At 28.8% G+C, this 16,001-nt stretch overlaps 1 protein-coding gene across 2 annotated transcripts; it reads right to left on the bottom strand.

The window, feature by feature from the left end:
* Positions 1–2,718: 2,718 nt before the first annotated feature.
* Positions 2,719–9,335, bottom strand: LOC109811088 (CRC domain-containing protein TSO1). 2 transcript variants are annotated; one of them, XM_083063837.1, is made up of 12 exons: positions 9,015–9,335; positions 8,042–8,190; positions 7,421–7,961; positions 6,886–6,969; positions 5,411–5,886; positions 5,241–5,315; positions 4,987–5,158; positions 4,814–4,912; positions 4,649–4,712; positions 3,995–4,154; positions 3,114–3,882; positions 2,719–3,025 (listed from the first exon to the last, which is right to left on the bottom strand). In XM_083063837.1, exons 1-11 carry the CDS (start codon positions 9,111–9,113, stop codon positions 3,159–3,161), a joined length of 2,643 nt encoding a protein of 880 aa, XP_082919963.1. In that variant the 5' UTR covers positions 9,114–9,335; the 3' UTR covers positions 2,719–3,025; positions 3,114–3,158. The 2 variants fall into 2 exon arrangements, with proteins under 2 accessions (XP_082919963.1, XP_020230310.1); XM_020374721.3 differs by having other exon boundaries at positions 9,021–9,333.
* Positions 9,336–16,001: the final 6,666 nt, after the last annotated feature.

Raw genomic sequence — 16,001 nt, 5'->3', positions numbered from 1 at the left:
CTATTTATAAAAGTAAAAATGTGTTGTATTTATTAAAAGTTATATACGGAATAGTTTTCTTGATCAAGGCCCATAATCTTCTTAGAAGAAATTAATACTGCTGTGTTTATTAGAATGATTTTTTACTCTAAATGGAAGTATAATATGATACAAACATTCAATATTATTAGCTAATCAGGTGAGACATAGTCAGTAGATAATTTAATCTCTTAAATATGTATCAAGTATTTAATATATATATATATATATATATATATATATATATATATATATTAAGAAATATTTATAAAAAAATATTTTTTTAAATAAATCTCATTATCTTGAGAGCTTGTTTACTAATTTTTAATCGGAAGATACTCTGGTATACCAAAATATAAATTTATACCCTAATGATGTGTTTGGACGATGAATTTTACAAATTTAAGGAATTTTAAATTCTTGATATTTAAATTACTTTGATTTTAATTTCTATCATTCTTAAAATATTTTATTTGGATAAATCAATTCAAATTTCTCAAATTTTAAATTATCAAGTTAGATATGATAATTTAATTTCACCATGATAAAATTAATTTTAAAAATATATTTATATGTTGAAAATTTTTTAATTAAATTTTATAAAAATAAATATTACCTAACTTTTAAATATTTAATAATTTTAAATATTAATATTAGATAATATTTAATAATTTCAAAAATATTTTTGAATATTCAATAATTTAAAATATGAGGAGATAAGAAATAAGATAAAATATATAAGTGAAATAAGAAGAAAAAAAATATGAGAAATTTCAAATTCTTAATTTTTTAGGAGAATTTGAAATTCTATTATTTCAAGAATTTTCATAAATACTTGAATTTCAAATTCTTTATAAATTCTCTATCTAAAGAAGGTATTTCACCTCAAAAAATTTAAAATTCTTCAAATAAATGAATTACTCCATTTAAATTCTCCATTCAAACACACTATAATGCTTATACAATAGAATGTTGACTTCAATCAATGTCTATATCTCGGTGACAAGTTTTGGGCTAATAAAACTCAAAGCATGAAGGCTTCTGGTAAATACTTCTTTGTCTACTAATAATATACCTTTATCACTCTTTTTCTTTCTTTATTCCGGAAATACCCTCACATGTATCCCATTAAACAAATTTAAAAAAATACTTTTAAAAAATATTTTTTTAATGTTCTGAAAAGTAATTTTCAATTTTTTTTATAACATACTTTCAAAAATATACTTTTTCAGGAGTGTATTTTTAATATTTTAAAAAGTAATTTTTTTAAAAGTATGCGAAAAACAAATTCGTTCTAGTTCATATCAACAAATCAAGATAATACTTGATGTAATCAAATATATAAGCTAAGAAATAAATTTAATGTAAAAATACATATTTGATTAAAGATATGTAAATCTACATAATCTACATAAGTTAATACTAATCTACATAAGTTAATACTAAGAGCATCTCTAATGGCAGTTACTCCGAGAGTTGCTTAACCCAAGCAACAGATCCTTCAAAAAATTTATCATTGGAGGAATCCTACATGACATGAGAGTTACTTAAATTTTTCTTTGGGTTGCTTGTATAAGCAACAATTGCTTAAATAAAATATTATTAATTTTTAACTGGAAAAAGAGAAAAAGGGGAAGAGAAGAGAAGGGGAGGAGGGAAGAGAAGACCTGACGACAGTGGAGGTGAGACGACACAAAGGTACGTGGTGACGAAGGCACGACGGAGACATAGGCATAGTGGTGATGAAGGCGCGATGGTGGCAAAGGTAGGGCAACAAGGAGGTGTGGGAAGAAGAAGAGAGAAGGAAGAAGAAGAAAGAAGAAAAAAAATACAAAAGAAAGAGAAGGAAAGGTGTGGGAGAAGAAGAAAAAGAAACTTTAAGAAATTCAACTTTTTAAATTTTTTTTCTAATTATTTATGAACTAAATTTAATTTTTTATTAAAAAAGATAATTGCACTATAATAGAAAATAAATTACAAGAAAAAATACACAATAAGTATAAAAATAAAATAAAGCAATAATAAATACATAAACATTATGCAAAATTAATTTTCATCATTATTATTTTCGAAACGTTCCCAAATATGTTCAATAAGATCTGATAAGGAACGGTTGCTTTAGAAAACAAATCTCTCTCTTCTTCAAACAACTCATGTTGTCACGTCAGAGTCTTCTAATGATAAAAAACTGGGACTTGAATTGCTTCATAGGACAAGCAATTCCTATTGGAGATGCTCTTAGAATTACTTGAAGAAACTTATAAAGTAAAAATAGAGTAAATTATTTAATGTTGATGTGTCACAGTAGGGACTATGAAACACATAAATTCATGCACGAAACAACTCTTAAGAGTTACTCCTGTTGAAGATGCTTTAATGATTTAATGATTTACGCCTATTAGTACGATGAAGTGTTCCAGAAAAGAGAATATCAAAGAAAAGAAAACAGAGAACAAGAGAAAAATTAATTTAAAATCTCTCACTCTTCTCTTTTTTATCCCCTTAAATGCAAACATAAGATACGAAAAACCAGGAAGCTAAAACATATAACCAAACACTGAACTTAAAACTGGATAAGATTCAACATCTATGTTCATGCTTACTACTCAAACCAGGAATTAATTCTTTGCTCAAAATGGAAGTTAATTCCTCGAATACCACATTTTGCAAATACTACATGTACACCAAAACTAAACAATCAAAGCGAAGTAGGAGCCCAACTTATAAGATGCTACTATTGATTAGCAACAATGTATAATAACAATTTTGTACTCAATGAGTAATGTTTTATTTATTTAACCTAACTAATTAACAAGGCAAACTTACCTTGAAGAACGACTCCATGTACGTATGTGCAAAAAAACGGAGATCAAGAAGAACCTGATCCAAAAAGAAACTACTAAGCTAAAACTTCCTAAATGCTTAAAAAAAATAGAGACATCGGAGGAAAACGAAGCCATAACTTCAATTTTGCATTGACTGTTCACACAATAAGTCACTTAGCAACCTGTTTGCCACAATGAAGAAAGTGTTACTAAAATGCTGAGGCTCTAAAACATCTTAAACAAAATAACAAGAGAATTTTGTCAACATACCTATGGCAGACAAGATGTCTGACACCAGATTGTCTGTGTAACACTTCATTGAGGGCATTCTTTAGCTGAGTTGCTGCACTTGCTCTCACTGTCACCCAAATCTTCTTTGTCATTGCCTTTGGAATCAACGCAAGGAGACAATGGAGGGAAACTAGGTACGGATTTCAACATAAATTTCCTGCCAGGTCTGAGTCCTCCAGAGGAGCTTGATCCAAACCCATGATAACGAATCTGGGGAGGAGAAACTCGTTTTTGGGTAGGGGAATTTACTTTTACAGACCTCATGGGAGTTGAAGCTTGCATCAGTGTATCAGGGGTTTCATTTTCTAGAATGTCAAAGAGCCTGTTATCTGATTCAGGACACTGTAAATAATGTGCTTCACCTACTCCAGTGCTTGGGGTCAATGGGGAACTACGCCAACGAAGAGAGCCGCTAGGTAACTGGCGAATACTTCCATGGGAGAGTCGGGATTGAGGAATATTTGTCCACTCATTAGCTCCAGAGAAGACTGATGAAGCGCCAGACAATGGCTCAGGATGAGACACAGGAGTATACTGATCCATCATGTCAACATTGTTGCAATTATTTTGCGAATCATAGGGGGCGGTTGTCAACATCTCATTTGTTTCCAGAAGTGCATGCCTTCTGTGTAATTTCTCTGAAGAACTAGTGTAGTTTGCACTAGATGCAATCATGCTGACATTGGATTCAGGGCATGGTAGACAGTTTGAGGAGAAAACTCTGGATTTTGCAGCCTCCTTGCCTTGGCTGGACAAATGGAAAAAAGTCGATCAAAGCAAAAAAGCCGATATGTCAAAATATTCAGGACCAGAATTTCTTGTATTAAATGTTGGAGGATTTATAGTGAAAGCAATCTTACTCAGAGAATTGAAATGATGGCGTTATAGGTGAAAAGGCATCATAATTTGTCTTGCTTGCCACCATTTCCAGTTTATTGTGAGATGTGCTGTCTGATCCTGTTTGAACAATGTTGCTCACCCTTTCTTTACTCAAAGCACGTTTTTCCATTGAAACATAATCTGAATTTAAAAAATGGGTATTACATTAACCAATATTCGTAGTTGCATATCTTAGTGAAATTTATCCCTCCCCAAACTTTGCCATTCAAATAATTAACCTTATACTTTAATAATGCTTCAATAACCAGTTAGCGAGACTTAAGGAGTCCCTTCACATTTCACAATAAACCCACCACCTCCAAAAGGGCATAGTAGATTATTATTACACGGGCACCGTAAAGCAAAGCAGTGGCATATGGGATCATGACCAACATATTCGAAAGCAAGCCAAATGGGCTTAGTTGTAGGTGGGATTTGGGTCGAATTTCTTTATTGAATTACAAATTTGTCATTAAAAACGCGGTCTCTACCCTTTCCCTTACAAGGATGCGTATTAAGAAACATCAAAACCTCCCAACATTCATTTCATATCATTTCTACTTATTGGACAATTTAAACTAAATTTTGTGGTGCATTTAGAATTTATAATATCTATTCATAATATAAAGTCTTACCTTTCTTGCCATAGACATTCATGCATCCCTCACATCGACATCCACTAGAGCATCCCACATTAGCCTTTTTCAAATATTGGAAAGAAAAAGGTTCTATTAGCAGATACAGGAGATTAAACAGGTCAAATGTTTAGAGCATATAGAAATGGGAATAATATACACAACCTGATAACATTCACAATATTTTTTCTGACACTTTGACCTTTTGCAATTGCAACCTCTTTTGTGCCTTGCTGATGATGGTGTCGTCAGATTTTCATCCTCCTACAGAAGCAACATAAAATTGTCAATTCATTTATGAAACTGAAAAAATGAACAAAAATACAACACGTGAATACCATATTATCGGCATTAGCCTTTACAATCTTGGGAGCAAACGCATTCGCGTTACGAGCTAAAATTCGTTTTTTAGTCTCAGAAACTGTCTCTGCATACTCTGGTCTGTTTAAACAGCCTTGGCAAGCACAGGGGTTGGTACAGTAGGCTCCAATAGCAAAACAATCACAATAACTGCAAGGTGCTCAAATCAAAAAGACGAACACTGCATATATCATATAAAGTGAAATACCAAAAGATACAAAAATTTACTTACAGTTTTAAGCATTTACTCTTCTTACAGTTGCACCGCTTACAGCCATTGTTATCAGCAATGACTGATGTTCTCATCCTGAAGAGCAATGAAATATTTGCTGATGTAACTATAAGCATATAAAGAGTAGAAAACTAGAAATAATGTATTATTATAGAGAAAAAAAAACTGACTTTTTCTTGCGGGGGTTAGGAGGTTGGTTGAAATCCTCGGAATTTTCAGCATCTGAAGATACTGAAGTAACAATTTCACGGCTCTCATTTTTTGTTTCAACTAATGATGGCCTGCCAGAACTAGATGAAAGTATGGATCTCTTCACATTCTCCATTCTTTGTAACCTTATTGAAGGTGCGGATTTCATCACTTGTAAACTCTCTGACAATCTCACACCCGTAGTTGCAGCCTGACCAGTTGGCATAGCATTTATGAAACCATTTGAATGAACCCCAATTCCTGTCTCTGTCAAAGGTAAGTTTCCACTACCTCGCTGAGGACACAAGGAAGTGACAGGTTCAGACAACTTGACCATTTTCATTTCGTTTGAAGTTGCATTCAGTTTCACATGAGGCTTGTTACTTCCAAGAGCATTGGAAGCAGCTTCCCCAAATTGTAGGCAGCGTCTACGAATGCCATGGTACTTTAGAGTAGCCTACAGTGCTTGTAAATATGTAATAATTATTATATTGCACAAAGAAAATCGTTAGACTCAAACAAAAAATAATATGCAAATTCCTGGCAATCTGACCGCAATATATTTTCCTACAAAAATACTCTGATAGATTAGTCATTTGCCAAGCAGATTTGCCACTAGAAACACACTAATTTCATCCTACGGGACTAAAACCTTTTAGGAAGCGAATTATAGCTGACATGTCTTAGTTTAAAATATCTTCCGAGGCCAGAGAGAAAAAGACAGTCATGCATGAAAATTTCCTTATACTACTAGATGCCCTTAAACCGTGACATCTATGATGTGATATCTCATCAGGACTCAATTTTTAACAATCTTGATTGACTGAGAAAATGCAATTACTGCATGTCAACAAAATTTCAAAGCTCCAACTGAAGGAAATTTAATAAGCAGAAAAATGGAGGAAAGTTTTTAACTGCAGATGTTCGATTTCAGTTACCCATATGCCTTAGAGATATGGAGTATACGCTGCTGCTAATTTCCTTAAAAATATTACTGTCACCATGCAAAGCTCTATAAACGCATTAGATTATAAATATCAACTCTACAGTTCAAGAAAAACTGCAACGGGTGCAGTTCAATCTTCCACCATAAATTTATTTTATTATATGTTACTATTAATATTTTATTTTAGTAAAAGTGTTAATCAATGGTTAAGACTCATGCAGTTCAATTTTGAACTACAGAAGATCTTAATCCAATTCTCGTCTCTTAAATCTTAATTGGTGATAATAGATGCCAAATGAGTAATGACAAAAGAAAAAAAAAAAAAAAAAGCCGCATATTCTAGTCAATAATCATTGACCTTGAAATAAACTATTCAGATTAAAAATACAGGAAACACACTGACATAAACAATGACACTTAAAAAGGAAGAAAAGCATGAAATCACAACAAAATTCAAACAAATGTTAACCTGCTTCCAAAGGACAAAAGAAAAACAAAACGTTTGATTACCTCTGAACCTTCTTGCGAGATATTCTCTGCAGTTACATGTGAGGTTGACACCGTCTCATTGTAATCTTCACACCCTTGAACATCCTGAAGAGGATCAGACATCCACACAGGTGTAAAGTTTTTATTATCCTATCAATAATTTTCCTCAAGCTAAAGCTTAAACATTTAGATACAAAGAAAGAAAGAGAAACATCTAGGTCACAATGATCATATCTATAAATACTGACTACCCTACATTAACTTAACAGATTTCACTCTTCTAAAGGTAGGAATTAGAAGATAAAGTGCACTCACAATTATAAAATCAATGATTAAGATTTGTTATAAAATCAAATTTCTTCAAAATAAAATATAAAATTAATTGTAATATCAACCATAGATTTTTTAATCAATAGTTATTATTGCACTTTATTCTCTAAAGTGCAATTCCCTCACTTTAGAGAAGTTGGATCCTAATTTAACATATTATATATATATATATATATATATATATATAGAGAGAGAGAGAGAGAGAGAGCAAGGACCTATGGTATACCTGGGGATGTGGATCATCACAATATTGTTTATCAAAATCACCTGCAGCTAAATTGGACTCTAACTTTGTGGGATCTTGAGAAGCACATTGAACATCATTTTTCTCCCCTTCAATCTTTTCAGTTTCTTGACCATATGCTGATTTTTCTTGATAAACCTTATTAGAATCCTCTGACAAACCCAAAGATTCCTTATTTTTATCACCAGGACCATCCTTTGATATATTTTTATCTAACTGAGTTAGGCCATTTAGTGATGATTCAGCTGCATCTGTAGATTGTTCCACACCATTGTCATCTGAATACACTTGATCAATATCCCCAGGATCAGCCAAATATTCATCAATAGACAGGAGAGAACTGTTGTTTTGAGCATTTGTATCATTCTTGGAGTCAAAAACCTTCTGAGTGTCAGCTACAAACCTCTCTGGCAGTGGCTGTTCAGAATTTGATTTTCCAGAATCTCCAGCAGCTACACCAAGACTGTTGCCTCCATTTTCACTTTGATATATATCTCCACTGAGTGACTGAGTGCCTTGGGGCCTGGTATGGACAAACTTTGTCAATGAAAAGCCAATGCATTGTCGATAACTAAACAAGCACACACTATTGAAGTAACAAACCTTTCCATGGGCTGTGTTTCACGGTGAGAAATACGTGGAGACTTGAATACAAGGGGTGGAGAATTGAGCCCTAGAAAACCTTGTGCCGCATGAGGAGCCTTGGTGGGTATTGGAGATAAAGCATTCACGTATCTATAAAAGGGCGAATCCTGAAATTGAAAAGGTGCCACGCAAATACCATTTAGTATTTCATGATTTGATACTGCAATTGAAATAAAATGGAACAATCTGAAAACATGATAAGCTAACTAATGCACTAAACATCACTACTGCACATAAAAGAGAGTTGAAGAATCAGGGTCTGAATCAATAATCAACACGTGTCATCACAATGCATACATGCAAAAATTGTCCAAGGTCTATCAACACTTCTAATCCATGGTCTTTTATTTCTTTTAACCATTTTACGCATTAATAAGACCTGAGGCTTCATAACTTTAGAGAGGATAGAACATCATCACCAAAACAATTTTAGGAAACAGCCAGTCAAAGTCACTGCCATAACCAACAAAAATAAACAGATTTGAGTCCAACAAAGTCAAACACAGTAAGATTCACAAACCCTCAAACAAACAATAAGGTCCAAAACAAACATCATCCAAAACAAGTTTCTTCGAATAATGCATGTATGCAATTCAATGAACTGAATTCGTTAACTCCAAACACACAATTAGCATTGGACACTATGATCAGCAAACAATGAACAAAAAAAAAAACAAATAAGATGAAATCAAACAAAGTTCCATCACATTCATCACTAAAAAAAACTACCAATGATCCCAAACACCAAAATGCTCTTCGAATTAGCCTTCACCTAAAAATCAAGAACCGTAAAATTCACTCCTTGAAATAAATAAATAAAAACAACCATAATTCATTGAAAGTCTTGCAAAAGCCCTAATTAAAGTGATCTTGGGATATCAACGATTTTAAGAAGTAAAAAAGAATATAATAGTTAACAAGTTGAAGTAACTTGTACTTTAGAGGATTTCTCATAATCGTTGTGATTGCCGTTTAGAGGAGAGGCAGAAGAACTGCCATTGTTGTTATTGGAAGGTTCTGGAGACTCCATTATCAAAAGAGTTTTTTCGTCGTCTTCTTCAGAACCCTACATACACTGTATCACCACCACTAACCCTGATCAATAATGCAACTCGTTAGCAACAATATAAAGATTTTGCTTCTTTTTTTTTATATTGTTTTTTTTTAATTTTTTTCTTATTTTATCGGTTTTTATCTCTTATCGGTTTCTCACTCACTGGGAATGCAGCGCGTGGAAAGCGGCTACAATAGTGGCAGAGTGCAAAGGCGGGCGTTTAAAATGTGAGCGGGAACTCACTTTCTTCTCTTTCGGGTTGTCGGGTCGGGTTTCTTGCTTATTTGAGTTATTAGTTTTTTTTAATGATTTTTTTTTATTTGTTATCATGATTAAGAGATAAAATATGGATTAATAATGATTAGATTATGATTTTATGAGAAGATAAATTACGTTTCCCTGATGGAATATAATTTTTTTGATTTGGTATAGAATTTGTTCGGTGTAATTGAATTTGAATTAATGGATGATTTTTAGTGTGTTTCAATTTGAATTAATTGGTAACAATGACAAACATTATATTTTGAAGGTTATCTATTTCAATTATATTATTTAAAAAAAAACTATTTATATGTTGTAAATTTAAGTAATTATTTTGGAAGGTGAGGTGCTCCCTATTTTTCCATTAATTTGTTTTGCATATCTTATTTAATTATATAATGGTTAATTGCATAATTTCTATTTTTCTCTAGTATCAAAAAATAATTACCCATAATCTATATTTATTATACAATACTATTAATAAAGATAATAAATTTTTAGTTTAACTTTTTTTTGAAAGTACTCTTTTAACTTTTAAGATTGTACTTGAAAACTTGGAATAAAAGAAATATTATATACTCAGATGTTTTTACTTTTTTTATATTAGAACATATGTTTTTTTTTCATTGAAAGTAATTATAAATTTATATCCAAACATACATTAAAATACTCATTTTTTTTATCATTTTTTTATTTAGTTATTTTTTTAAAAAAATTTATAAATTTATTTTTTAAACTTCTCACCATTTCTAAATAAATATTAAAAAATATTCACTTTTTAGTTGTTAATCACTCATACATATTTAATTTTAATTATTTAAATTATTTTATTTATCAAGCCAAATATAGGGAGAGACAAAATACTTTTTTTCACACTTGTTTGTGCAAAAGAGTTTGATTTTTATGATTTTAAGTTTTTAAAATTTAAATTGTTACTATTACAAGTATATTATTATCTTTATATTAATTTAATTTAATTTTTAGTGAATTTATAATTTTTAATTATTGTTATAGATTATAAATATGTTGTTATCTTTAAATTTGAATTTAAATCATATTTTAATTAATTTTTAGTTTAAATAAACTAATTTTATTTTCTTAAAAGAAATACTATTGTTATAATATTATTGTCTTTAATTTAAACTACTAAGTAACCTGTGCATATGCACGAGGATTTCTTTTTCTAATTATTTATGATAAATATTGTTTAAATAACTCTATATTAAATATAAAAAAAATAATATGATGAAAATGTGTAAAAAAAATAAATATGATGCAAAATTTTATAGTAAACACAAATAAAATTTATCTATAAATTATTGTAATACAAAAAAATGGTCATTTTACTTTTAATAAAAGATATTTAATTGAATAATATATAATATCATATAAAACGTAAACATCATACTCTATACAGTTACACAAATAAATTGTAAAAGTTAATCTATAAAATAATTAAAACCATAATAACAGAAAAATATTATATTATTCAATTAAGTATTTTAAAGATTAAACAAAAAAATTATATCAAACAATAAGAAGAATGAAAACAATTATACATAAAAGTTGGACTTCTAATAAAAAGCTTCTTTATTTTTAGATATGTACATCATATAGACATATCTATGTTATATATATAACAAATCACTTATGTAAAATTATATGATAAATAAGTAATGTATTTGAGTATATTAAAGTGTGAGTATACATGTAATTATTAATACATAACTAAAGACAACAAAGAATAATTCAAGAATTTAGAAATCTTACTTACCATAAAGTATATTTAAATTTATCAATTTTTAAATAAGATTATAAGATAAAATTAAGAACAACGTTTTAGAGCACTAAAAAATAACTTACAGTCAAAATTCTAATAGTCACTCAAAGTTTAAAAAGAATATATTGCGATTGAAGATACAAAGTGCGAATAAAAGTTAAATAGAAAATAAAATAAAAATGTTAGTTTATAAAACAATTAGAGATATAGATTGGACTGATTATTGAATTTAGTAAATAAACAACTACTTTAGATTTTGGAAAATAAGATCCGTATACTTCAGTATTCATTTCTGTTTTCACGCATATTTAAAATACACTTATTTATAAAACTAAATTTTTATATTTTAATTATGTTTAAGTTCTCTAAAATTACAAAGAGAATGAGAACATTTAAACATATAAAATATAATTGGTTATAGTCTCACATATATTCTTTTTTATTTTATTATAAGTATTTATAAAATATATATAATTGGTTATAATATTTTTGCAAATTCAAACTGAGAAATGATAACAAAATTCAATCTTTTTATAACTACTAGAGAGGTTGAGGCACTTTGTATCTTTAATAGTAATACACAAACAAATATTAGAAGTTGCGTATAATTAATTAAAGAGAATGTAAGAATTTTTTTCATATTCAAGGTGTATAATGGTCTACTAAAAAAATGAAAATCAAAAGAGTGGTTACCAAAATATATTCATTTTATAATAGGTATAAATATTGTAAATAAATAAATTTTGTTAATTTTATTATATTTAAATTTTATTAATTTTCTTGTAACTAAATTATTTTTGGGGAATATAATTTTTAAATATCATGATTATTTTGGTGATATTTTTGTAACGGGGCTTTTTTTATTTTTAAATTTTAGATGAAATATCTATTTAATTAATTCTTTAAACTCAATATCTACTTAATTAATTTTTTGAAATTTTTATCTTTTAACTTTAAATATAAATTACACATAATCTTTTAAGTAGTTCTTAGTTTAGTTATTTTATTTTTCTTATGACATATTTATATTTTAGTAAAAAGAGTTAATAAACCTTGTAATTATTCTGATGTTTTTTTTTTTTTTTATATTTGACATATCTAAAATTTTTAATTATATTAGATAATTTGATAAATTTAAAAAATATTTTATATTTATGGATTAAAATTTAGGATTTAGAATTTATGATTTTAGGATATAAAGTTTTGGAATTTACGATTTTGAAATTTAATTTAGTTTAGTAGCTTAATTTTTTATAATAAATTTTTATATTTGATATATCTAAAATTTTTATATTTGATATATCTAAAATTTTTAATATTTATTTAGATAATTTTATAAAGTTAAAAAATATTTTGATATTTTGGGGGTAAAGTTTAGGATTAATGATTTTAGGACATAGAATTTTGGTGTTTACAATTTTAAGGTTTAAACTTTTGAGTTTAACTTAGTAGTGTAACACTCTAGTTTTCATATTTTTTATGGAGGGTAATTTAGTAATTTTCATAAGATTTATTGAGAGTAATTTAGTAGCCCAGAACGGGCCGTTCTCAAATTGGAACGGGTTGTTCCAAACTACTAAAAAGACCTATTTTTGGTTGCCTAGAACGGGTCGTTCTCAAACTGGAACGGAACGTTCCAAACCACCAAAATGACCTATAACCCTAGTTGGGAACGGTCTGTTCCAAATATGGAAGTTGTGAGTTGAAACTCATCTCTGGAACAGACCGTTTTGGTTTGAGAACGAGTCACTCTATATGTGAATTTTCCACATGATGAAAGAATCCAGAACGGGCCGTTCCGTATCTGAAACAGGCCATTCTGGCCAATCTTGAAATCTATAAATAGAGCACTCTGACACTATTTCTGGACACACTCTCTGGAGACCAAGGAGAACCAAGAGAAGGAGATCAACCAGATTCCGCTCTAACTTCGCCTTCTGCTTATCCAGGTAAGGGGGGAGTGAGAAACCTCAATCGGGAGTGTGGGAATAATTGTTGGGTAGTAGGATTGACCCCCAATCCCCTGCCTGATGCATGCTTCTAGGAACAGGCAAAATATGAATGTTTTCTATTTTGCTTTCTGATTCTTCTGTTGTGTTCCTTGTTGGATGTGATGTATGAATATGTGATTGATTTTGAAAATGAATATGTTTTAATATGAAATTAGAGTGTTTTACGGGTTCCTGAGAGAACCTTGTGAGAAACAGGCAAAATATGAATATTTTCTATTTTGCTTTCTGAATACTCTGTTGCGTTCCTTGTGTAATGTAGAGTGTAAATATGTATTTGATTTCAAAATTAAATATGTTTTGATATGAATTAGAGTGCTCTGTGGGTTCTTGTACGGAATCCTATGAGGAACAATTATGAATATGATTATGTAAAATATGAACAAATGACATGAGACATGATGTGAATGATAATGTGAAATGTGATGATATGAGACATGAAATTTCATGACAAGTGAAATGTTGAGTTAATAAAATAGTGAATGTGTGACATGCATCATGTGCATATATGACTTATTCCAGATGTGCCGCTTAAGTCGCATACCAGTGATACAACAAGCTATGTGATGAAATGACTTATTCCAGGTGTGCCGCTTAAGCCACATACCAGTGATGTAACAAGCTATGTGATGAAATGACTCATTCCAGGTGTTCCGCTTAGGCCGCATACTAGTGGTGTAACAAGCTATGAGATGAAATGATCTATTCCAGGTATGTCGCTTAGGCTGTATACCAGTGATGTAACAAGCTATTCTAGGTGTACCTTTGGTCACCAGTGATAAAATGATGAGAAACGTGAAACTTCTGTATGGCACCACGTGCATGCATTTATGAGTCGATTCCATGACATCATTGCATGATAAATGAATGTACATGTGATATTGATTCTATATGTATATTATTTACATGTGACTTATGTTTGTTGTGTGTGTTATCTAACCTTTATTTATGCACCTGGAACCGAGTGAGATATTTCTCACTCCCTTGTTGTTCTTTGTATGTGTTTAAATTGTGTTGCAGATGATCATCAACATGAGAATGTTGGTGATGAGGCTTAGGCTTCAGTTGGACATGCTCTGATAGGATATGTGACATCGGGGCTTAGCTAGGTTTAACATTGGAGTTTCATTACTGTTATTGTGTTTTGGAAAGATTGATGTTTTATTTTGTCATTATTTTCGCATTGGACTACGATTTGCGAAATATGAATGTGAACTTTCTATCTAGTGTTCTGAAACCTTATTTTTTAAGAAAGTTTTATTTATTCAAGAATGTACTTTATATTTATTTTGTATTATGTATGTGGAGTAGAATGTGTCACAAGTAGCTTAGTTTTCTTACAATAATTATCTTTTATTGAAAAGGAATTAAAAGTCATGTAATTTTTTTAGTGATTATTTTGTAACTAACATATTTAAATTTTTTATTTTTAAATAATTTGATAAATTACAAAATTACAATTGAATTATTTGGGATATGTCCATTAAGAGTTATCTCTTATTTTTTTTATTATTTTCTTGAAACTGAATTATTTTTTGTGAATATAATTTTAAAATCTCATAATTATTTTGATGATATTTTTGTAACTAATATTTTTTAGATTTTATTCCTTTTTTTTAGAGGTTTAGTTTTTATTTCCAAATTTTAGATAACATATCTATTTAATTAATTTTTTGAACTTAATATCTACTTTAATTATCTTTTTAAAAAAATTATCTTTTGAACTTTAAATATAAACTACACAAATCTTTTAAATAATTTTTAGTATAGTTTATTTTTTCATATACTAGAAATATCTTTTAGTAAAAAAAAGTTTATAAATTTTTTAGATAATTTGATAAAGTTGAAAAAGGTTTTATATTTGTGCTCTAAAATTTAGGGTTTAAGATTTATGATTTTAGGATATAGAATTTTGGAGTTTATAATTTTGAGGTTTAAGCTTTTAAGTTTTGTTGAGTAGCTTAATTTTTTTACAATAAAATTATCTTTTACCGAAAAGGAGTTACAAACCTCGTAATTTTTCTTGTAATTTTTTTGTAATAGACATATTTGAAAAAATAATTTTAAATTGTTAGATTATTTGATAAATTAAAAAAAATTATAATAAAATTATTATCTAATAAAAATAATTTACAAATCTCATGATTATTCTAATGATTATTTTTGTAACTAACATATTTAAAAATTTTAAATAATTTGATAAATTAATTTTTTATAATAGAATTCTTTTTATGAAAAGGATTTATGAATGTTGTAATCATTCTAGTAATTATTGTTTAAGATGACATGTTCAAAATTTAAAATATTAGATAATTTGATAAATTAAAAATTAGTTTTATAATATAATTATCTTCTAATAAAGGAATTTATAAACATCACAACTATTTTGTTTTTTGTTTTTTTTTTGTAATTGACATATGTAAAACCTTTTCTCATCTGATTTTAATTCTCTTCCAATATTGTAGGAATTTAAAAGGGAGGGAAGAATATAAAGGTAATTTGGTTTTAAAAATCTTCTCATTTCCTTGTGAATTAAACAAGAAAAAAGCTATTTTCCCTCTCATCGTCTTAACCAAATAAAATTTTTAACTCCTTTCTTATATCTATTCTCCTCTCCTCTTCTCCGTTAAAATCTCTTATATCTTTGATGTAACATCCCGAATTTTCTACTAGTATAATGCTTAATTATTATTTATTTTGATATTTATGGAGATTATTTTCTTATAGTTATTTTAATAGGTTTTATAGGATGTTTTAAATTTTTTTAACAATTATTAGTATTTTAATAATAAATATTTATGAAAATTATTTTTG

Source organism: Cajanus cajan, chromosome 9 (genome assembly GCF_000230855.2).
Source record: "Cajanus cajan strain Asha chromosome 9, NIPB_CcT2T_4, whole genome shotgun sequence".
Lineage (NCBI taxonomy): Eukaryota > Viridiplantae > Streptophyta > Magnoliopsida > Fabales > Fabaceae > Cajanus > Cajanus cajan.
Note: the sequence above shows the minus strand (reverse complement) of the source record. Positions and strands in the feature narration are given on the sequence as shown.

Bases quoted from the DNA above. Each gene is read 5' to 3' on its own strand.
- LOC109811088 (XM_083063837.1), bottom strand. From the start codon at position 9,113: ATGGAGTCTCCAGAACCTTCCAATAACAACAATGGCAGTTCTTCTGCC. The intron at 4,713-4,813 runs GTTGTGTATATT...TATTTGAAAAAG, and splicing joins AATATTGTGAATGTTATCAG to GCTAATGTGGGATGCTCTAG. The intron at 4,155-4,648 runs GTAAGACTTTAT...TTTTAAATTCAG, and splicing joins GAATGTCTATGGCAAGAAAG to ATTATGTTTCAATGGAAAAA.